This window comes from Girardinichthys multiradiatus, chromosome 1 (genome assembly GCF_021462225.1).
Source record: "Girardinichthys multiradiatus isolate DD_20200921_A chromosome 1, DD_fGirMul_XY1, whole genome shotgun sequence".
NCBI classification, from domain to species: domain Eukaryota; kingdom Metazoa; phylum Chordata; class Actinopteri; order Cyprinodontiformes; family Goodeidae; genus Girardinichthys; species Girardinichthys multiradiatus.
The window spans coordinates 13,889,491-13,914,413 of NC_061794.1; the positions used below are offsets into that span (position 1 = coordinate 13,889,491).

Sequence of the window (24,923 nt, forward strand, 5' to 3'; positions counted from 1 at the left end):
CCTATCTACACCACACACAGTCCTGTTTATAACTTTACAGATGTAACTGAGCACCTACAAGCAGAAGGTAAGTCTACCTGCCTTATAAGCTCATATTTTGATCTCATTTAGAAGATTTTTTAGATTTTGATTGTTCCATTCGACTATATTTTAAGGCAAAATGAAGAGCTTTAAAAAGTCACATGGGATAGAAACAGATGAAGAAGACAACATCCAAAAACGAGAAAATAACTCAGAAGCATCCCAAAATATGATCCCACTTCTACTGGATTCATGGAAACCATACAGGCGACCCCGTGCAATTGTCAAAGGTTAGCAATGTGAAAAATAAGAACATAATTGGTTTAAAGAATAATAATCTAGAAAACTATTTGCAATATTTATTGACAAGTACAAGGACAACTCAGTCAATGTGCATAAAGCTTTTAATGATCATAAATCATATCTACTGATATGTCAATATGTACATTCTGCATCTAGATATAAGGTGAAGAGGGACAAATTAAGTTTTCTGAAATGAGTATGTGATGCAGAAATATAACAAAGTTTAAGAATCTTACCATGCATGTTTTCCATGTTAACAAGCATTCATCTTTGCATAAATCTCACTTCCTCTACTTCTGCAATTAAAATGATAATTTGTCTCTCACAGTTATCTTTTTACATTTTCTAAGTGGAAAAGTCTTATCAGTAATTCTTGTGTGTTTGCACTTGAGTCGTCCTCTACCTAAATGTCTTGCTGCAACAGCTTTGTAATGCAAATCCGGAAGCTATAGAGAATGTCTAACTACAAATAAAATCTTTGTGCTGACATTGAAGGCATTTTAACACATTTTGACACATGTCACACAACGTTTTGTCTTTGAAGAGCTGCTGTTAAAGCTGAGAGAACGTTTGGGAAGTGTTTGTGGGATTCAGTGGTATTGCTTTGCCACTTTAGGCATTTTGACTGCTCTCCTAAGCTTCCTTTTGGACCTCAGTGTAGCAAAGCTGCTGCGAGGTAAGCAGACATACACATGCATTTTTTGCGACTTCTAGCCAAGATATTTGAACCCTTTTAACACATTTTCTCCATACAAATGCAAATTTAAAGGTATTTAACTAGAATTTTATGTGACAGAACAACACAAAGTAGTGCCTTATTGTGAAATGCAAAAAGAAGAATGCATGGTTTTTAATCTTTTTCACAACTAAAAAAATTATTTTATTGTAGCACTGACTGTATGCTTAAGGTTATTGTCCTGCTGGAAGGCAAGCCTCCTCCCACCTCCAGCAGGTTTTCTTCCAGGATTGTTCTATGTTTATCTCTATCCATCTTCCGATCAACTCTTACCAGCTTTCCTTGTCCCTGCTGATGAAAAGCTTTCAGACAGCGTGATGCTACCTCCACCATGTTTCGCTGTGGTACTGATCTATTCAGGATGAAATGCAGTGTTATTTATCATCCACACATAGCATTTTACATAGTGGGCAAAAATAATAATTTTTGTCTCATCTGACCAGGGGAGGTTGTTTAACATATATTTAAAACAGTATTTTATAAATTAATTTCAGCAATAACTTTCTCCTTGCCATTCTTCCATAAAGTTCTGGTTTCTGGGGGGCACCACTTATAGTTGCCCTGTTAACAGATTCTTCCACCTGAGCTGTGGATCTCTGTAGCTCTTCCAAAGTTTTCATGGGCCTCTTGGCATCTTTTCTCATCAATTCTATCCTTACCCTGCCTGTCAGTTTAGGTGGACAGCTATGTCTTGTAGGTTTGTCATGTCCTACTCTTACCATTTTCGGTCCTCTATGAGATGTTTAAAGCTTGAAATCTAACCAAAATACAAAGCCAAAGTGGGTTGCAAAACACAAAGATCATATCAGATATTTATAATAATGTTGTAAATAACCTCTGAGGACTTTTCAGAACTCTATATAGTCACTTCTAAAGGAAATCAGTTGCACTGGATTTTATTTAGGGGTATCAGAGTAAAAGGGGCTAAAACAATTGAACAATGTAAAACTTGTTTTCCATTTAACAATTACGTTTTACACTGTGTTACTCTATTACATAAAAACCCAATAAAACACATTGATGTTTGTGGTTGTAACTGGACAAAATGTGAAAATGTTCAATGGGTATGAAGACTTTTAGAAAACAGTGTAGAGGATTAAATGCTCTCTCATTGAATCTACAGCTCATCAGTGGCTTTATGTAAAGCTGGAAGGCCACATTCTGCTGCAGTTCCTCTGCTGGACACTATACCCAGCATGCCTCGGTGCTTTTGCATCAACCTTCTCACATAACATCTGTCCCTTCTCCACAGGTTTGTCCAGACGCAATTATAATGCCTCATCCTGAACAATACATTGCTAATATCTCTTATAAAACTGCATTTAGAGTTTTTTTTCTCCATGTATTGGAAAGCCATGATTGATGAAATATCAATACAGTCGCCATCAGTGTTGTGTTGAAAATTATCAACAGCAGAAAAGTTAGTGTATTTTTCCGTCCCTCGGTTTTTTTTAGAAATCTCTATCTCCAGGCTTAAATAAATGTCAAGATGATATCAGATAGAGGTGAGAGGAGATTCACCATAATTTTATCAAAATCTTTTAAAACTTCATGTGATCCCAGTAAAAATTGTTTTGATAGTGCTGAAATGTCAGTGAATGTTCTTATATTTATAGCTTGGCAGTATGAGGTACAATTTCTTCTTTTTATTTTTATTATTTTTGCATATTATCATACACCCCCTCACTCCCAGTGGAAAACAATTAAATAAAAAATGGAGAAGCTTGTTTACAACATCAGCCTTCACAGAGAGGCAAATAGCTATCAAAGCCTTTAAAAGCTAAAAACTCAACAAGTTTAATTTTCAGCTTCTCTCATTATCCTTGAAATCCCACAGAGATCCTTGCCTTTCTCAGAATCCCTGTTTAATTATTCTAGGATGAATCATGTGTTTTTCCTTAGAGGTACTTTTCTGATTTTCCGTCTGGGTCATGCTCCATTATTTTGCTCAGGCTCTGGGATGCCAGAGGTGAGAACCATGCTGGTCGGCATTGAAGTGCCTCATTACTTGTCTGTCACTAATATGTTCACCAAGTTTCTGGGTCTTACCTGCACACTGGCTTCCGGCAGCACTGTTTTCCTCGGCAAAGTTGTAAGTAAAGACTTGGAGCAACTGTTTCCATATAGAATTGTATCCATTCAGCTAATAAATGCTTCAAGTGTTTGCCTCTTAAATTCAGGGTCCATTTGTGCATCTTTCCACCATGGTAGGAGCCTATCTAGACAAGCTTTCCAGTCTTATACAAGGCAAAAAGAAGGTAAAACCAATTATATGTACGGATGTTTAAATCCCATTGTTTCATTCTAATTAGGTCTACGTACATATTGTATAGCCATATGGTTTGGCTACACACTGACATTTGGGGAATCATTTTGGATTTCCCACCAATGAGTTTGTTTTCTAAAACTTTTAGCATTAAGAGTTGTAGATTTTGCTAGGGCAAAAAACTAAAAATGCACTGCAGTTAGTTATATGTAAATGTAGAGGTCTGAATGAGTACGGTTTGCAAGAACAAGTGTTATATGTTCTTTAGGAGGAGGCAGGAACAGAAATGCTGGTTGTATCTGCGGCAGTTGGAGTAGCGAGCTGCTTTGGAGCTCCCGTCAGCGGTGAGAAAAACTGATAAAGGAAAGAATGTATTCAATGCATGTGTTAATTAATCTCATTCTAGTTGAATGATCTATGCATTTCTACATCAGATTTCCCTTTCATAGTACTATGCACAAGGTTTTACCACCCCTACTTTCATTTCCAATCAGACAGATTTGTCTATCTTTGGTATTTTTCATAGTTTCTTCATCAAGAAATAGTTACACTCTGTGACTTTGTGACATATTTCAAACAATGCTTAAAGCTTTGTTTTAAAATCAATTATTTGCCAAATTGTCTTTTATGTGTTGATACAGAAGGTGCCCATCTACGGAGTCATTTTGAAAGATTTAGAGTTCAAAACAAAGTGACACGCATGCAGTATCTAACTGAAACATCGAACGTTTGGTTATTTTTACAAATAAATACTTTTTTTTTTACATCATCTGTGATTACTGCAGAGTGAATCAGCCCAGGTTTAACTACTCTGTACTGTATATCACAGTTTTAATGCCTGTGTCCATCTAAGGTGGTCCCAATTCCAGAACACAATGGGAATGTTTTGTGTTTGTTTAACATACAAAAAAACTTTCAAAAAAGCTCACAATGTGTTTAATTGAAAATAAGGAAATATGTTTAAACTAGGTCAGTCAGGCTCAGATATCACTGATTAAAGTATTTATCATTTTTGGACGAGAGATTATTAAATGTTGTACAGATACTTTAAAAACAAAAGGGGAGGGGGGAGGGGGGGGGAACAGCCCTTAAATTTTGTACTTAATGGGAATCTGTAAATCAGATTTCAAGTTTTGCAATCACCTTCAGCCATGTACAGCCATATTTTCAACACAGTGGGGCTCCCAATTTCCATTGACACATAGAAGTAAGGAGTAAAAAAACATTTTTGCATGTGTATGCTTGCTCCTCCCATCCCTTGATGGTGCCCTGGGCAGAGAACCATGTTGCACATATCAAAAACAATGATCCAACAAAAGCCAAAGAAAAACTTTGAAAGACCACCAGAAAGCTTAGAGAACTCTTGGTGATCATTTTAATATACAATAGCAAATTCTGACTTTCAGTATAAAAATATCTTCATTGAAAATAAGGGAAACACATTAATATTTTATAATACTCTAAAAGCAAAACATGGTATATTTCTAAATCTGCTCTTTCAGCTTTTCCCTAAACCTTGTTTATTTGTTCACTCTTTTGTCCTGCAGACCCATTGTTCTTTGAATTCATAGTGTGAGACCAACCCTGAAATGTCACAATTAACATGAAAACAAGATTGTCTAGTAATACCTGGAACACAACAGGCAATGATATCTAACACAGGAGACAGGTTATATCAAGTACCTGAAGACACTATAAGCTTGCATGTTTGTTATTACTTTGTCCTTTTGTGGTGTAGGTGTGCTGTTCAGCGTGGAGGTGATGAGCTCTCACTTTGCCCTGAGGCATTACTGCCCCTGTTTCTTCTCAGCTGCTTGTGGGGCTCTGACCTTCCACCTGCTCTATGTGTGGAGCGGAGATGGAGGTAAATGGTGTATCAATCTGGAACCAAGATGATTATAATTCAGAAAGTCAAGCATGTTGATGACCAAATTTTTATAATAGTTTCCTTCCCTTAATGATTTATCAGCATTCAGTAGGCCATGGATTACAGTTCTATCTGAAAAAAATACAAGCTTCAGGGGATAGATCTGAATATTTGAACTGAGGTTAGTTATTTAAGGTTATTAGTAGTTAATATCTTACTTGCAGTAGATGAGTCTCTGGGTCTTTGTTTAGTATTCATCCAGTTTAGTTGTTCCTGGAGGTTTAAGCTAACATCTAATCCGAGGGGGGCTAAGGCCAAAGTCAATCTCTATTGAAATAAAGTGACTTCAATCTCAAAAACTTCAGAGCAGTTTCTTCAAATGCTATTTTCTGAACCCTTTAACTGCTGTCATGTTTGTGTCAGGAAGCAATTTAGAAAAAAGCTGATAGCCATTTGTACGAGAAAGGGAGATAAAAGACAGTGCACTTTCAGTGATTACATTATGCTACTGAAGAGGATTCAAGTCCAGGCAGAAGGCTGGTAGAATCCTTGTGAAGTGGTATTCAATGAGAAGAATGAACTTATATTCAGCTGGAAACAGTAAGGGAAAACCACAGGAAGCAAACTGGTGAGACATGTGGAGAACTACATGTGTGCAAAAAAGTATTAATGCAAAGCAGCAGTATAAATACAGAAGGTGGTGATTACTGACACTGGATGGTTACGTTGAATTCACTGATGCTTGGCGGCTGGGAAGTAAAATAACCTGGGGGAACTGAGGGAGAATGGAAAGGAAATGCTACAGGGGGACCACAGGAAAAATTAACGAACAGGGGTCGTACTGCAAGAAGGATTAGTGGTATACTGAGGTAACTTCAGGTTTCAGTTAGTTTTTTGTCCAGTTCTTACCTGCGTTGGTGGTCATGGTAATCTCTAACCAGGAAATGTGAAAGATCAAGACCTATAAAGCACCATTCCACAACCAATCAGTTCCCTGAGGCAATGAAGAAGTGAAAAGGACAGCAGTGCATAAATGCACTACTCCTTTTTTACTCTCCTCATCAAGGTACACTAGACGTGTTAAGCTTAAGGCTCACCACATAATGTATCCATTCTACAAGATAGTTTCTTATATCTATTGTTATTAGATCGTCAGTTGGTTATATACAACGCTCACACCAATCACACTACTATGTTCAATAATCCTTCACAGCAACAACGTGCGCTTGCTGTAGATAGTCAGAAACAGCATGGAAACTTGCAGCACTTTTCCTGTTGCAATGAAATAAAATAAAAAAACTCATCCCTACTGTGTTACCAAGAGTATATTTTGCTGAAAATTGAGTATATTGTGCACCTCTAGTTTCCCCTGCTCAAAACCTAACACCAAATTCATGGTCAAATGGCAAGCACGGCATATAGACCAGAGAAAATGAAACCCAACCAAAACTTCATGTGAGCAACACATTTTTTAACCGCTCGCTCTGAACTTAACGTGAAACAACATCCAGCTGAATGTAAACATCACTGGTTCTGGAGAGAAATCAGCTAATGACCAAATCCTGGTACCTGTAGCATCCAATCAGTCCAAGCTCTGTACATCGTATAAAATGCACTTATAGCTGTGCATGTTGCATTCAGGTACAGCTGCTAAACTAGGTTGTATACCTACCTGCAGTATTTAAGACACTATCTACTTACAACCTCTCAACAGAACCTGGCTTCAAAAATCATAAATGGAGCTCAGAAATATCTTTTATTTTAAAGATCAAGGTCCTTAAAGGTAAATGCAATGCTTTAACATGTTCACATGTCAGCAGTGTTGTAAGTAATCGAAATTCCCTGCAGTGCCAATGACTTGGAATATTAACTTGGGAAAAACTATGCAAGACACTTGGGCTAACTGTAGATGTCATTAAAGTATCATTGCAATAATGTGAGTGAATATTAGATCTTTTACTGGCTGTTAGAAACAGAAGGGATTATTCCAATTTGCTTTGTGTCCACAGAGACTCTTCAGGCATTGTTCAAAACCAATTTCCCCACCGCTTTACCTTTCTACCCACTGGAGATCCTGCTGTTTGCTTTGTTGGGGTTAGTTGATTTTGATGGCTTCTGCTAAGTTAAACAGGTCCTCTATTTGTCTTTGGCTGACTAATAAAAACTGACATTTGGTTTTAATATTAATATAAGTCAAAGTGAAAATAAGATCTTCTGTGTTTTCTTTCAGTTCTAATTAGTATTCCTAGTTTTTATTTCTCTTATTAATATAATTTCCTGGCCTCCCGCAACAACAAGTCTAATAACTTCCGATCGTTTGCTGCTGCCTCAAGGAAAATGAGTCCCCTGTTTCTCATTCTGGAATATGTTGCTATCTGAGAACAGGCTGCTGTGTGGAGCTCTGTGCTGCTGCTACCTCTTCTGTCACCGCTGGATCCTAAAGTTCACCAAAACAAACCGGGTCTTCCTTAAGATGCTGACAACAGAGTGAGACTTCTTTACAATGTGACTATCAGACTGTGGGGCGGTAATGAGTTACCTTAAGGGCCTTTTAAAGTATCTATAATGATATTGATCTATTTTTCATTTACCAACTTGTGTTCTCAAACACCCAGAGCATCTAAATGATTCATTTATATTCACACTTGAAAAAGGAAGACCTAAATGATGCCTGTGTTATGTAAAAACCTCTCTGCAGGAAGGGTCTGTACTCTGGTCTCGTTGTTTTCTTTCTGGCATCGCTGACGTTTCCCTTCTCTGCCGGTCAATACATGGCCTCCAAGGTGAGTATCAAAAGCATTTAAAAGCCCAGTCACACAATCAATAAGCTGAATACATTGTTTGCAATGTTTTTCTGTGTTATTAAAACTTAATTTTCCTTCAGTTGAGCTGCTTTGTGATGTTGGTGCATTTTAAGGGATAGGAATTGTTTAAACTAGAGATATTCTTTGATTATTCTGTACTTAGAGAAGGATAAATAGTTTTCAGTTTGTTTTACAAATATAAATTTGAAAAGTGTGGAGTATATATCTATTCAGGATTATAAATCAGCATTTTGTTAAATGACCTTTTGCTGCTATTAAATTCTTTTAGGGTATGCCTCTTCTAGTGCTTACGTTTTTTCTATCTTAGCCTTACTGGATGAAGAGCTTCTGTGAACATTAATCTTCAAGTCTTGCTTTAGATTCTCAATTGGATTTAGATTTGGACTTTGATTCTGTTACAAATTAATGTGCTTTGACCAAAATCATTCCTTTGTAGTTCTCACTGTATGTTTAGAGTTGTTGTCCTACCAGAAGGTTAACCCTCATCCTAGTCTCAAGTGTTTTGCTGCCTCTAATTTTGTGCCCTATATTAAACTCCATTCATCTTCCAATCAACTCTGATCAGCTTCCAGCTTGTATCTGAAAAGAAAATAATCCTTCATCATGAAACTGCTCACACCATTTACAGTATTTGGTCAGGGTGACGTCCTGTGCTAATTTTCTTCCACACAAATAGTTTTGAATATAGGCTAAAATATTAAATGTCTCATCAGATCAAAGCACCTTCTTCCACATGTTTGCTATGTCCGCCATGAATTTTTACAAACTGCAACAACTGAAAATGTTATAGTGTGATACTGCTCTTCCATTAGGCCAGGTTTGTGGTTGTACATTTAATATTTGTCCTGTCCACAGATTCTCTTAACTGAGCTGTGGATTTCTGCAGTTCCCACAGAGTCACCTTGGGACTGTTTGCTGTTTCTCTGATTAATACTCTCTTTGCCCAGCCAGTCAGTTTAAATACACAGTTATATTTTGGTTTGTTTGTAGTTTTGCCATCCTCTTTCTATTTTCAGATTAAGGGTTAAACAGTGCTCCGTGAGCTTGGGATATCTCACTCTGCTTCAAACTTCTCCACAAGTTTCTCCCACCAAAACATCTGTCACCTGTGTCTCACCTGTGTCTGTGTTCCTTGGTCCTCTGAGTCCTTCACAGAACAGCTGGATTTACACTGAAATTAAATTGCACACAAGTGGATCCTATTTACCAAAAAGGTGACTTCTGATGACAATTGGTTGTCCAGGATTTTATTTAGGGGGATCAGAGTAAAGAGGACTGAATACATGTACATGCCACATTTCTAACATTTGTAAAACATTTTGAAAACCATGTATCAATAATGGGTGGATGTATAATGTATAAATGTTTGAACAGGATGGTGTGAAGTTTTGGTTTAGGGGCCAAAGTGTCTTGATACAAAATAGCACCCTCTTAAGGGCTTGTTTGTTAATTTGTTTCATACCAGCTTTTAATTGTGGCCAGACTGTAATCTAAATGTCACTTATCTGTGTGTCAGTACACCTCAAAGCAGCTCCTCACTTCCCTCCTGGATAGCAGACAATGGAGCTCTCCGTCCCATAATGCCTCTGTACAACTGGAACTGGAATCACTGGAGTGGAGCTCGTCAGGCACCCCCATTTTCCTGTCATTGGCTTTCTTTCTGCTCATGAAGGTACAAATATTTTAAAGGTCAATTAATGAATCTGCATTTCTGTCAACCTTCTAATTCCTCAAAGGCATAAAGGCATTATCATTTTCACAATAGAAAAAGCAAACAAATACCAGTTTAACCTTTCAAGCTGAAATGTTTTCTAACACATAATGTTAACATACCAATGTTGCAGATGCAAAGAATAATTTTACTGACTCTTTTCATGTAGAAATCTCAGTACATTGCAAAGGGATGGCATTGCATTTGTGCTTAAAGAAGAGATAAATTATGCAAAGAAAGAAATGTTTTGAAGGTAGAAATGTTTTTCTTGAGCAATTTCAGACACCCTAGTCAATCATCATGAATTCAACACGCACTTGAGTGCAATTTGTTCAGGATTTATTTACTATGGTGTTCTTCTTAATACTGCATCTAAATGGAAAATGGAAATTAGACTGATTCAGTATTTATGAGTGCAAATCTGATCCGCACAAACACTTCCCTGCACACAAGTTGCCAGTGACTCATCATCAGTGCAGGTGTCAGCAGAGCTGAAAGGATTTCACTGTCTGTTCCTCTGTTGTTGATTCTGAGATGTGGATGTTGGTCCTAGCCTGCACACTGCCTCTGCCAGCCGGATACTTCATGCCCGTGTTTATCTATGGTGAGTGACAGGACACAGATTAAACAAGAAGTTCTGACCGAATGCCAATAAAATTGGTTATGTTTAAATTTAAATTTGGCAGTTCAAACCAGACTAAGACCAATATTAGATTCTCACAGTATGAAAACTCCACGTTACCAGTATCACTTTGTTTACATGAAAATGTGATTTAGACCCATAAAATTCAAAAGTATTGCATAAACTGCTGCTAAATTAGTTGTAGTTTTCAAGAGCTCATGGCACATAATGTTAGACCATTTTGCTACTATTTTCTTTATGGGTTACACTGCAGGTCTAACAATTTAAAATCTCACTGCTTTTTGGAACCAGACATTGTCGTTCTTGTACGTGAGGGAGAACTGTAGTAGCCTTCTTTCAGATAGCTGACTGAAAGTGGTCAGCAACAGGTGTGGGAGGGACAATGCTGTAACATTGTAACACAACTGTAGCCTTGGTTTAAAGATAGTTTTGAAACAATCTTTTAAAAACCTAGGCATAACTTGATCCCAGTAACTGTTAAATGCATTGAGCAAACTTAGCAGATATTCTATTTGAAATGTAAAATCTCAGGATGTTTCTTTTGGTACTTCCTCAGGGGCAGCCATAGGCCGTTTGCTCGGTGAAGGAGTTGCCTATATGTCCTCTGGTGGAAGGATTTTAGGACAACAGTGGACATCGGTAAACCCTGGAGGCTATGCACTTGCAGGTAGAAGAATTTAATCTATGTTACTTTCTTCCTGATATAAGACAATAACATGAGCAAGCTCAGATGAATAACTAAGATAAATGATGTAGCACCACATTACATTCAATTCAATTCAATTCAAAAATACTTTATTAATCCCAAAGGGAAATTAAATGTTGTTATAGCTCATATTATGTAGATTTACATTGTGACTAAGAATAATTAAGTATAAAAGCAGAGAAAGTGGGCTTAAAATGTTGCATGGGGTATAAAGACTTTTATTTCTTATTTTTCTATTGTTAGATTCAGTGAAGTTATCAATAATGGTTCCCTTACCTGTGGAAGTAAGATGTCATATCACTGTGCGTTTGTTGGAAAGTAAATAAATTCTCGGGGAGGTGGAAGCTAACAAAATAGTCAGATTGTAGACTGTAGCAATCCGTCCCATCACCTGATCTGGAGGATCAGCCAATTGTGAGTCTGGCAGAATAACTACAACAGAAGATCTCAGAGACCTGGAAAGCACAGTAACATACAATATTCAATGCTGCTGCAGAACTCTCATCCAAAGGTTTACTCCGTACTTGGTAGAGTTGAAGTGGCCCGACGAATCACAGCTGATCTGGTGGACTGAAACAACTGGCAGACTTAAACCTTTCTGTTTTGTTCAACTAAACAAAGCAGCATCGAGTTTAACAACCGTCTCTTGCTAAATGTTACACTGTTAATGTCTGTGGAAATCGAGCTATACTCCACTGATGATAATATTTTAATGTTGTTTTAAATTTTTAAACTCAGAACAGACTAGTACGTCTTGTTAGCTTCTATCGCTCTCAGGGTTGATTTACTTTTCAACAAGTTCACAGTGACATGAAGGTGACATCTTTCTTCAACAGGTAAGAAGATTATATAATAAACTCCCAGAATCTCACCTGAAAAAATCCAAAACACCCATTAAGTGGGTAAGTAAAAACCAGGTGCTGTGATTCAAATTCATTTGGTCAACTATTATCCAGCAGGTGAGGGCACCTAAAAAAAATTTTGTTTGTCAATTTGCCAAAGATAGCCAAGGGACCAAAAAAAAAAAGCAAATACGTTTGTACCTGGATAGGATTTTAGATCAATTCCTAGCAATGTGAAGTTCACCATTCCACACTGAGAAGGTTTATTGACAAGTGATATTAAACATTGCTAATCTTTTCAGCAATACAGTACCAGGAAGTTGACTCTAAACTCAAAGCTTACAGTTAGCAATAATGAACCTCAAGAGTTACAGATAAAAATCTATGGGCCTCAGTGAGCATATTAACCCCATCATGCTATTGCATTTCTTCCTTGTGTTTAAATTTCATACAAAGATACATATCATTACAGTGCTTGATCTCCTGTACCATTGTCCAATGGTACCAAATCTTAATGAGAGTTTTTTAAGTATGCTACCAATAAAAACAAAAAAAAAGATATTGGTGATGTTATACAATATCTAATTTATCTGCTTCAAGCAGATTTGTAAATTATACTTTTAGATCTGAATAGATTTATTTATCCTATAGATATACAGGTCCTCCTCAAAATATTAGCATATTGTGATAAAGTTCATTATTTTCCATGATGTCATGATGAAAATTTAACATTCATATATTTTAGATTCATTGCACACTAACTGAAATATTTCAGGTCTTTTATTGTCTTATTACGGATGATTTTGGCATACAGCTCATGAAAACCCAAAATTCCTATCTCACAAAATTAGCATATCATTAAAAGGGTCTCTAAACGAGCTATGAACCTAATCATCTGAATCAACGAGTTAACTCTAAACACCTGCAAAAGATTCCTGAGGCCTTTAAAACTCCCAGCCTGGTTCATCACTAAAAACCCCAATCATGGGTAAGACTGCCGACCTGACTGCTGTCTAGAAGGCCACTATTGACACACTCAAGCAAGAGGGTAAGACACAGAAATAAATTTCTGAACGAATAGGCTGTTCCCAGAGTGCTGTATCAAGGCACCTCAGTGGGAAGTCTGTGGGAAGGAAAAAGTGTGGCAGAAAACGCTGCACAACGAGAAGAGGTGACCGGACCCTGAGGAAGATTGTGGAGAAGGGCCGATTCTAGACCTTGGGGGACCTGCGGAAGCAGTGGACTGAGTCTGGAGTAGAAACATCCAGAGCCACCGTGCACAGACGTGTGCAGGAAATGGGCTACAGGTGCCGCATTCCCCAGACCTGGGCTACAGAGAAGCAGCACTGGACTGTTGCTCAGTGGTCCAAAGTACATTTTTTGAATGAAAGCAAATTCTGCATGTCATTCGGAAATCAAGGTGCCAGAGTCTGGAGGAAGACTGGAGAGAAGGAAATGCCAAAATGCCGGAAGTCCAGTGCCAAGTACCCACAGTCAGTGATGGTCTGGGGTGCCGTGTCAGCTGCTGGTGTTGGTCCACTGTGTTTTATCAAGGGCAGGGTCAATGCAGCTAGCTATCAGGAGATTTTGGAGCAGTTCATGCTTCCATCTGCTGAAAAGCTTTATGGAGATGAAGATTTCATTTTTCAGCACGACCTGGCACCTGCTCACAGTGCCAAAACCACTGGTAAATGGTTTACTGACCATGGTATCACTGTGCTCAATTGGCCTGCCAACTCTCCTGACCTGAACCCCATAGAGAATCTGTGGGATATTGTGAAGAGAACGTTGAGAGACTCAAGACCCAACACTCTGGATGAGCTAAAGGCCGCTATCGAAGCATCCTGGGCCTCCATAAGACCTCAGCATTGCCACAGGCTGATTGCCTCCATGCCACGCCGCATTGAAGCAGTCATTTCTGCAAAAGGATTCCCGACCAAGTATTAAGTGCATAACTGTACATGATTATTTGAAGGTTGACGTTTTTTGTATTAAAAACACTTTTCTTTAATTGGTCGGATGAAATATGCTAATTTTGTGAGATAGGAATTTTGGGTTTTCATGAGCTGTATGCCAAAATCATCCGTATTAAGACAATAAAAGACCTGAAATATTTCAGTTAGTGTGCAATGAATCTAAAATATATGAATGTTAAATTTTCATCATGACATTATGAAAAATAATGAACTTTATCACAATATGCTAATATTTTGAGAAGGACCTGTATTTATCTTATTTAGTTTCTGTTTTATAGAGCCAACAGTTGAACAAAAGAGATTTGCAATACATGTGCATAGGTTGCTTTCAAAAGTTTGATAAGCAGTAAATTTGATTTCCAACCACTGTTTCTGCCTTATAGGTGCAGCTGCCTTTTCTGGTGCTGTAACCCACACACTGTCCCCGGCTCTCCTGGCTGCAGAGTTAACAGGTCAGTTCAGCCACGCTTTACCCGTCCTCCTGTCCACTCTGGTGGCCAACGCCCTGGCACGCTCTAGGGACCGTCCGTCCTTCTATGATGCTCTCTCTATCAGCAAGAAGCTCCCACATCTGCCCTCGCTGAAGAAGGCATTTCCTCAGTAAGGAGAAACACGGTGCAAATGTTTCAATGCCATAAAAAATACTCATTAAAATCACACAGGTTCAAATACACAAAAGTGAAGAAAAACTTTTCAAAAGGTCGATAAATTCTGTTAACTGAAGATAAAGCAAATTTTAATAAAAAATCCCATTACTTGGACATTATTATTAAACAAAATGTCCACAAATTTCCTAAGCCCTAACATGTCTCACAGCAATTAATCAACAAATAGCTATTTAATCTACAAAAAAATATCATTTTTACAAAGACCATTCGAAAAATTATTATAAACTAAATTATTTTTGCAACAATCTTGCTTTGTATGAGTACTGTTATTGTTTTCTAAACAAAATTCAAGCTCTAAAGGAGTCGTTATGTTAAATAACCAATTCTAAGATTTAACTGGGCCTAATTTATACAGATAAAAGACTCCAAAAATGAAGAAACATTAAAGCCAGTTCCATTAAATTTGCACCACTACAGAAACCAAGACTGAACAATGAATTTGTGAAAAGCAAACTTTTGTGCAAACAGAAATAAAAGATGCTATCTCTATATCCCTCACAGTTGGTCAGTCAGTCATTTTCTACCGCTTATTCCATAGTGGGTTGCAGGGGAGCTGGTGCCTATCTCCAGCAGTTTATGGGTGAGAGGCAGGGTACACCCTGGACAGGTTGCCAGTCCATCACAGGGCAACATACAAACAACCAAGCACACACTCATTCATACACCTAAGGGAAATTTAGAGTGACCAATTAACCTAACAGGCCTGTCTTTGGACTGTGGGAGGAAGCCAGAGTACCCAGTGAGAACCCACACATGCACGGGGAGAACATGCAAACTCCATGCAGAAAGACCCCTGGCTGGGAATTGAACCCAGGACCTTCTTGCTGCAAGGCAACAGTGCTACCAACTGTGCCACCGTGCAGCCCTTCACAGTTGGTATTATAACCAATTCATTTAGACCAATGTTGTGGCCTAAATGAACTGATTGAATGTAATTGTATCTGAACTGGATTAGTTTGTTTTGATCTAAAATCGCCAGAGATACATTTTGTGGTGGTTTGAACAGATTAACCTTTGTAGTTTGCTTCAGTCCACTTGGAGCTTCATTGTATTCTCATCTGCAAGCAATTTCCAGACTTCCTTGTAAGAGCCACACCAAGGTTTTAACCGAACATCTGCTGCTTAGGGCCCCACAACCAACAGGGGGCCCCAAAGATCCCCATAATTAACATAAGTCAGTGTAAGGCCTAATTCATACCTCCCAGTCTTCTCTACTGTTTGCTCAGCTTTGAAAACATTGTGAAGTAAATTTTGTCATCTACACCTGCCAACTTGGGTCGACCAAGACTCACCAGCCGTCCAGATGCAGCTCAAAGTTTTGGGACCACGTTGACAGCAACAATAATAAGCCCAGAAATACAACAGGTCAGATCACGAGCAAAAGAAAAACAACTGCTTGTTAGGATAATTTCTCTCTCAGGGGCAACAAGGGTAAAAAAAACTGCATTTGTATTCTGGTGAGACATCACTTTATTCTTTTCATTTTTTTCCTAGTTCTCTAACTCTGAGTAGAGCATTTATAAACCAGCAAAACATTGTCTCTTAAGAGGCTGTGGTGAAAACTGCTTATTTCTGGTTCAGCTATATTTAAAATTGTATCTGTAGGGCGGCTTGGTTGTCCTTGAGGTTAAAGTGGTTCAGGGTCATGGATGCAGAGGGGTATGTCAATCCCTCAGTCAGACTTTTATTGTGTACAGAGCTGTGCACAATAATATAACCTAAACTAAACAACTGGGGATATACTACTATATTATTACAAAAACACTTGAACATGGCCATTTATAGGGAATATTAGTTGAACTGAGAGGATCAGTGTTAGTTGGAAGGCTCCCAAACCAAATTTTGTTTTGGCCCATAAACAGCCTTGCTCTGGTCCTGATGGTGTTGTGCAATTTTAAAAAGGCCACATGCTGGTCTGCATGCTTTATAGCACAAAAATATAACTTTTCAACAACTAGGAGCATCATCTGCATTTAGTTTCCTTGGTTTAATTCTCCATCTGAAAGGCTCTGCATTGTCTCTAAGCTTCCAACCTAAAATATACAAAGAAAAACATAGAGATTGAAGTGGAAAATTACTTGTAACATGTAATGCTGTTCCAGTTGAATCATGTCAAAATTTGAATACTGAAACAAAATTCAAAAGAAACTGTTTTCTTGTCTGATTATCCAGTTCTCCAGCAAACGGAGTGAATGACAGCCTACATTTTCTTTGTAAAATTATTTAACCCTAGCTGGTTTTGTTGGACGTTTTACATATTTTTCTCTCTTGCAGAATTCCCTCCACACCACTCGGGCAGGTTTTGAGAAAGAAATCAGTGCAGCTTCAGAAAGCAGCTGGTCCGGCAGAGGTCCAGTCTGCTGTCAACAGCAGCAGTGAAGCACAAATCCCTGTGGTGGACTCACATGGTACGCAAAGAACTGTAAATATACATACCTGGATCTCACTATACCGACTCAGACCACTCTGAAAAAGCAAAGACATAAGAAGATGTGGATTACAAACAGAAAATCAATAAAATACTTGAGAAAGTGAATCTCACTGTTATTCTGAGAGATTTTAAAAGAAGAGCAAAAACCTGGAGAGGCACTAACAGTTCAATGACGTGAAAGAGCTCACAAAGTAAAAATTTTGTGAAAATAGACCTTTCAGCATTTCAACACCAATCAGATGGGCAATTTTTTTATGTCTGGAACCTTTAAGCCGCCAAAACCTGATTGCCTTACTTATACCAACCTTCTTTCTGCTTTGTTTTTGTCAGAGTCACAGGTTTTTCTTGGCTTTGTTCTGCGATCGGAGCTGCTGCTATTCCTACATCGCTGTCAGACTCAGGTAAACGGCCGCATACATAGGCAGGGACTTTTGCAAAGCTTAGAGGATCACCGTTTGAAAAGGAGCTGTTTAGAAAGTAGTTCTTGTCTTTAAAATCCCTCTGATTGAAAAATAAATAAAATGGGAGCACAATGTACAGACAAGTCTGCTGAGAGCTTGATGTAAAAGCAAATATTATGACAGCTCACCTCTATCTAAAGGCAATATGTACTCACAGATAAATGCTGCATATCAAACAACTTGCACTACAGCTTTGAGCAAGGATTAATTTTAGAAAATATAAATAGAGACTTTTAAATAGTAGTAACAACAGCTAAGGCTGAATCCTACTTCATGAAATGAATGCTTATTACTTTTGTGCAGCATACGGAGGGACGGCTGGATGAGGTCTGCAGCATACATCCAAACCTAATTCTGGTATCACCTCACAACACAGTAGAGGAGGTAAGAATATTCAACACACAATAAATTCACCTCAGGATTAGATCTGAGAAAGAGATAGGAATCAATATCAGCTTTATTGGCCAAGTTGTGAACAAAAACAAAGAATTTGACTTCTGTTCCACTTTGCTCTCAATGTAAAAACATATTAAATATAAATACCGGTATATAAAATTGGAGGGAGATACATGTTTATTCTTGTAAATATGTATATATAGAGTATTTTCAAAAAAGAAGAAGATTGGTTGAATTAGTCAAATGTGCATGGTATTGATCAGGACACTGACAGTTAAGTTTGAAAGCCTGGGGACAGAAACTGTCTCTGTGGCACCTTGTTTTTGCAAACAGTCTCTGTAGCGCCAACCTAAAGTTAAAAGTCTAAACAGTTTGTGTCCAAGATGTGTGGGGTCTGCAGAGATGTGTTTCTTGTTTCACTTTCTTTCTCTTTAAATTATTACCTTTGATAGACACATCTGAGAAGCAACATTTTGTTTTAGATTACATAGTTTTGTAAATGTTTTGTGAAATGAGAAGCAGTAATCTCTCATACATGCTCCTAATATAATGTCCCCTCGGCCATTAAGTCATTAATTTCCTTCTCAGAAAGGCTCCTTCACAGATGCGACAATCTATAACATCTAATAGTAATTCACATGACTTTTGGACTTTCAGCATTGGCGATATTTACTGTTTTTTCTTCAACGTCGGCCTCAAAACGGATGGTTTCACTTCCTCAACCTCCACCCATCAAAACAAAATTATTTATGGTAATTAGGTTGTAATGAAGTTGGAAGCAACAAGGCAAGATAAGTTAAACAAAAATCAACCTACCAATAATTCTATTTGTATATCCTTTTTTACATCCCAAAAACGTTTTATCTATTCGTCTGTTTGAACTGAGGTTTTGCTCATGTCTCAGCTTTTCCTAAAATATCCATTTTCCCAATTTGCTAAATTCAACAGACTTTCAAAGGCTCCTGTGTTAATAAGCTGTCTTACCTTGTCTGTTTGAGGAAACCTGCATACCCACACATGCATAGTGAGGAACTCAGTGTTTTAATTATGGGGTAAGAACGCAGTCAAAAACAATGTGTATGTAAAGACGGAAATGTGTGCATATTAGTCAATAGTTGTGCATAAGTAAAATCTAAAAGAGGTATTGTATATTTTCTCTACAAGAATACAAAATAAAATGTTACAGCTTCAAGAAATTACAAACACAAAGTTCAAGTTTACAGTTGTGGTTTATTCTTTATGAATACAATATGCTATAACAGTTTGTGAATACGATTTCTTTTCTATGAGAATACGAATTTACATCAGCAACTTGGTGTCACGTGATCTCAACCTGGTTAGTGGAGCACAGTTAGTAAATTTGCGTTGCCCATTGCGCTGTCACACTCCTCACCGCCAGTAAACGTAGTGCCGGAATGGGAGATAGTTCAGTCTAAAAGGAATATTAGGAACAGACGGGAGATAGGGGGGAATCAAGAGTATTATAAATAAAGCATTGTTCTTATTTCTATGAAATACAAAACTAAAACATAGAATATAGTGGGTGGAGTTATACAATGATGTACAGTAGGTGGCAGTAGATGATGGACCAAGAAACTATGGTACAAAGCCAGGTATTGTTAAAAAGTTTTTATATGTGTTAATGTTGTTAATATATGCTCTTGATCCGTCATCTTGGCGCTAGTGCTGCTGCTTCTTCTGCTGGCGGTTCGCAACAAACACTATATTTTATGTTTTAGTTTTGTATTTCATAGAAATAAGAACAATTATTTATTTATAATACTCTTGATTTCTCCCCTCTGTTCCTAATATTCCTTTTAGTCTGAATTATCTCCCATTCCGGCACTACATTTACTGGCAGTGAGGAGAGTGACAGCGCATGCGCAAAGCGAATCGACTAACTCTGTGCTCCACTAACCAGCCTGAGATCACGTGACACCAAGTCGCTGATGTAAATTCGTATTCTCATAGAAAAGAAATCGTATTCACAAACTGTTATAGCATATTGTATTCATAAAGAATAAACCACAACTGTAAACTTGAACTTTGTGTTTGTAATTTCTTGAAGCTGTAACATTTCATTTTGTATTCTTACAAAGAAAATATACAATACCTTTTTTGGATTTTACTTATGCACAACTATTGACTAATATGCACACATTTCCGTCTTTACATACACATTGTTTTTGACAGCGTTCTTACCCCATATTTAAGACCCCAAAACGGGGTTTGAACCCAGGACCTTTTTGCTGTAAGACAGTAGTGCTACCCACCGTGCCTTCGTGCAACACCTGAATTCTTTTCCAGTTTTCACAATTCATCACACATGTCAGGATGTGTTTTAAATGGCTTTTCTTATTTGTCTTATGATTTCAAGTATTGCCTACATTAATCGTGCCGAGAAACAAAATCTGTTTGTATTTCTAGATTCAATGTTGCTTGAATGTGGCTTCAGTGTTTATCTCTTGCACAATGCATTATATAATAGATCTGCAGATTGTTTGAAATTGTGAGGTACTTTGAGTTCATTGAATAGAGTACATAAATATTTACTTTACATTTAGACAGCCCAATGAAAGGAAAATCTCTATATATGTAGGAGAGTGTTTAAAGGAAAATGAGTGATTATAGAAACAGCTACAGCCTGCGATTTATGAGGATTACGTGCTAGAAAATTGCCATAGAACTATAGAATATAGAGAAAGCATAGGTCTAAGTTGCGCCTCCCTTTTTCCTCACAGCTTTCTACATAGCAGAGATTAGACCATATGCTCATGTTTTTGTCACCTGTTTTGTCATTTCACAGCATTTATGTGAAAAATTATGATACTCTATTAAAATGAAATAAACAGAATGTGAATGTGGTTATTTTGCATTTACCCCAACCAAAGATATAGATCTGCTTTTTTTAAACCCTATATTTAGATCTTTAGATAATTTAAAGCTAAAACCAGGTGTTTAAAAAGCCTGTTTAAAAAATCATTACCGTTATCAACATATCATCATTTCTCAATCTCTGAGATCAGGCTGACTTGGATTACCAAAATAGTTTCTGTTTGCTAAGTACCAGAATAGTGAGTGAGAATTAGAGAATTATTACAACTTTCTTTAAATTCAGAACTAAACATATGTTTTGTTAGTAATTGGCAGAATTTCCTTTAAGCTTTATGACTTGGGTCAAACATTTCATGTATCCTTCCTCAAGCTTCTCACAATAATTTGCTGGAGATTTGGCCCATTCCTCCTGACAGAGCTGCTGCAACGGAGGCAGGTTTGTAGGTTGCCTTGATCTCACACATCTTTTCAGCTCAGCCCATACATTTTCTCTGGGACTGAGATCAGGACTTTGTGATGGCCTCTCCAAAACACTGACTTTGTTGTCCTTAAGCCACTTTGTAAATAATTTAATAGTGCTCAGGCTCATTATCCATTTGGAAAATCCATTTGTGCCTAAGCAATAACGTCCTGCCCAATGTCTAGAGATGTTGCTTCATTATATCCACATTATGTTCTTTCTTCATGATCCCATCTATTTCGTCAAGTGCATCGACCCTCCTGCCTCTAAATATCCCCACAACACGATGCTGCCCTCCCGTTCTTTAACGTTTGTAAGGTGTTTACAGGCTTGCACGTTTCCCTCATTTTTCTCCAACTGTAGCAAAGTTCATTATGGCCGAAACACATTCATTTTATTTTCATCAGACTACAGAATATGTCTTTAAAAATTAGGGTCTTTGTCCCTTAATGTCAGGCATTGAAAAAAAAAAGGACATTTTTCTGTTTATGCGGTTTTATGTAAATACCTGGTGTCAGCTATAAGTATGTTTCCTTCTTCATGTTACCATACAGGTTACAACAGGCAGCTGTTCTGTTTTTAAAGTGCTGTTGGTTTAGAGTTACATGAAACACTGTGAGTGTGGCACTTAAAGTGAGCCTTTTGAAAATGTTTGCCAGAGTCTGCAGTGTTACATTTTCTGGCATGCTGCTGGTTTCAGAACAAACAACATCTTTGCACAACACAGCACTAAACAGCAAATTGCTACGGTTAGGACTCAGTATCATGCAGCTTTTAGCATGGGAGACAGACATTTCCTTCCAGACTCTGAGGAGCAACAGCATGAGACAAAACAAAGTAACCTCATATTCAAAGGTTGGATGACAACAACCTCACTTTAGTCTGAAATCCATGAGAAAAAAACAATATTGTCATGTTATTTTTTACACTTACTCTCCGACAGCAGAAACACTATTAAATAATAATTATTACAACTCCGAACTGAAACAAAAACATAGAAAAAAAATAAAAGTGGTTATTGCGGAACTGAACATGCCAACCAGATTTATTGGCACCTCTAGAAAAGTTGTGTAAAACTCTTTAAAACAAATATATCTATTTTTGCAGAAGAATAATTTCACACTGGGAATTTAGTTGCACAAGTTTCTGTCCAGTGAAGGAAAATGGTCCTCAACAGTCACCAGCACCTCTGGAGTCATTCCTTTGTTGAGCCCCTATTGCCAATCGGACAGCACTGAGTTACAGGTTGTCTGTAAGGTTTAGGGCTAGGGACTGAGATGGCCATGGAAGAAGGTTGATTTAGTCTCCGGTGAAGCCTTTCTCATTTAATTTGATCATATGTTTTGCTTTGCCATCTTATTAGAAGATCCATTGACCTACCTATTTTAAGTTTTTTTTTGGTGGAGTCAACTCTTCATCATGCTATTCACAAAAATCTCCTGGCATTTAAAATAGTTGATGATGCCACACACATTAACAAGGTTTCCAGTGCCTTTGGAGGCCCACAGCATCATAGATCCTCTACCATCCTCTACCTTTGATTTATGTCAGAGACTCACCTGGAGTGTTTCCTCCTGAAAAACTCAGTCCCAGTCACAGTTTCAGTTAAAGTCCAAATAGCTTAGCAAACTCTATATGTTTCCAAGAAACTGTAGAAAGTAAAGTTTAAATAAAAATGCTTTAATTGCATTTATTTTAAAGGAATTCTTTGGATAGCATTAATTAAACCACCATAGATTTAAAACATTTATATCTTAACATCTAATTAAGGGCTGGATTTTTCAGTGTAAAATTATGCTATTGCAATAAAAGCTTAATCTGAAAGGTTTTTACAGGTTCTTACCAGGAGTGCCAACAAATTTCTCTGTGTCAGTAAAGTAATTTCTTTTTGTACCCAGACATCTTTTTGTTAAAATCTGTATTGTCAGATGGCTTTCTTTCTCCCCTCAGGTCTACAGTATACTGACCATGACTCGAGCTCAAACCTTATTTGTGGCCGATAAAGGAAAGCTAGTGGGACAAATCACATGGTCAGAGGTACTAACTGTTAAAAATATTATGTGTGGAATTTTACTGTTCCGCACAAATAGGAGTAAGTCCTTATGCATGACCACTGACACATTTATAAACAGGGTGCATGTAGGTGGTTAATGGTTTACAACTTTTCAGGATCAAATTGGCTTTTATTTTCAGCTGAGTTTGTTTTTCTCTCTCTTTTCAGATGAAGCAAATATTGGATGGCTTGGCTAAGGAGATCTGAGTATCATCAACATGTGATCAGCACTTCCTGTCACAATATTCAAGCTGACATTAATGCATCTGTCTCTGATTTGCATGCAACAAAGCCCGCGCCCGATAATGATGTAATTTCTTCATTCCCCAAGTGAAAAGATGTGTGCAAATGAACAAAACTGTAATTAATTGGTGGCTCAGAGGTTAAATATTCATTAAAGCCTTTTGTCTTTGCCTTTATTTGTAATTAGCAGTGTTGGGTCCAGAGAGGAGATAGCACTCTATATCATTCACTCATCTGTGCTTTTTGTCATGGTAATAAGATAAGTACTTCTGCCCACAATGATATTCAGTGGGCATGAACACAAAAGCATTTTTAGTAGGTTATGCACCAGTTGCCACAAAAGAAATCTCTGCAATTTTACCTCCTGATATGCAAGTCTCAGTCTGTATCTATTCTTTTTTACAAATTTTCTTAGAACAGTTTCTAAAGTGTGTCATGTATTTGTATGAAGCCTCCTTTGCCCTGACACCCCTAAATAAAATACATTGCAACCAATTAGATTCAAAAATGACCAAATTGGTAAAAAGGGTCGACCTATGTGCATTTAGCCTTTAGCTGTTCTGTGAACACACTTTAGAGGTTAGTTAGAGAACAAACATCATGAAGACCAAGGGACACAGCAGACAGGTAAGGGAGAAAGTTGTTTGGAAGTTTCAAGCAGGATCAGGTTATGAAACAATATTTAGCTATGATCATCACACAGAGCTGTTCAATCGATCATCTGAAAATGGAAAGGGTATGGCACAACTACAAACTGACCAAGACATGGATGTGCAATCTAACTAGACAGACAGGACAAGGAGAGCATTAACCAGAGAACAGACAAGATGTCCATTATAACTCTGGAGTAGCTGCAGAGATTCACAGCTCAGGTGGGATAATCTGTTGACAGGATAACTATTAGTCATGCACTCCACAAATCTGGCCTTTATGTAAGATTTTCAAAGCAAAAAAAGAGAGCCATTACTGAAAGAACTCAACAAGAAGTTTTATTTTAAAACTTATCAGAAGCTACGAAGGGGACAAACATGCGCTGGTGTGATGAGCCTGAATATTTTACATTTTGATCTCCATGCAAAGCATGGTTGAAGCAAAACTGATAACTCACATCACTCTAAACACATTCCCACTGTGAGTGATAGTGGTGGTAGCATCATGCCCTGGGGAGGCTTTTCTTAAGCATAGACCGGGAAACTGGTCAGAGTTGATTGGAAGATTGATGGAGGCAAATACAAGGTAATGCAGGAATAAAATCTGTTTGAGGCCGAAAGAGACTTGAGGCCTATGCGGAGGTTTATCTTTCAGCAGAACTATAACCCTTAACATACAGGCAGAGCTACGATGCAGCCGTATTCAGTAGCTTGAATGGCCCAGTAAACGTCCGGACCAAAATCTATTTAAGCATCTGTGGCAAGACTTGAAAATTGGTGTTCTCTCAATCAGGTCTGACATAGCTTCATTTTATTTCCAAAAAAGAAAT

General features: G+C 37.7%; 1 protein-coding gene across 1 annotated transcript; it reads left to right on the top strand.

Moving 5' to 3' along the window:
• On the top strand, nt 1–23,619 carry clcnk (chloride channel K). Its single transcript, XM_047388408.1, has 20 exons — nt 1–67; nt 156–311; nt 869–1,000; nt 2,184–2,312; nt 3,013–3,152; nt 3,241–3,318; nt 3,595–3,670; nt 5,065–5,190; nt 7,203–7,287; nt 7,579–7,680; nt 7,892–7,976; nt 9,535–9,690; nt 10,264–10,333; nt 10,929–11,039; nt 14,280–14,496; nt 16,839–16,972; nt 17,326–17,396; nt 17,760–17,840; nt 23,098–23,184; nt 23,369–23,619. Exons 2-20 carry the CDS (start codon nt 161–163, stop codon nt 23,405–23,407), a joined length of 2,070 nt encoding a protein of 689 aa, XP_047244364.1. The 5' UTR covers nt 1–67; nt 156–160; the 3' UTR covers nt 23,408–23,619.
• The last annotated feature ends 1,304 nt before the right edge of the window (nt 23,620–24,923 follow it).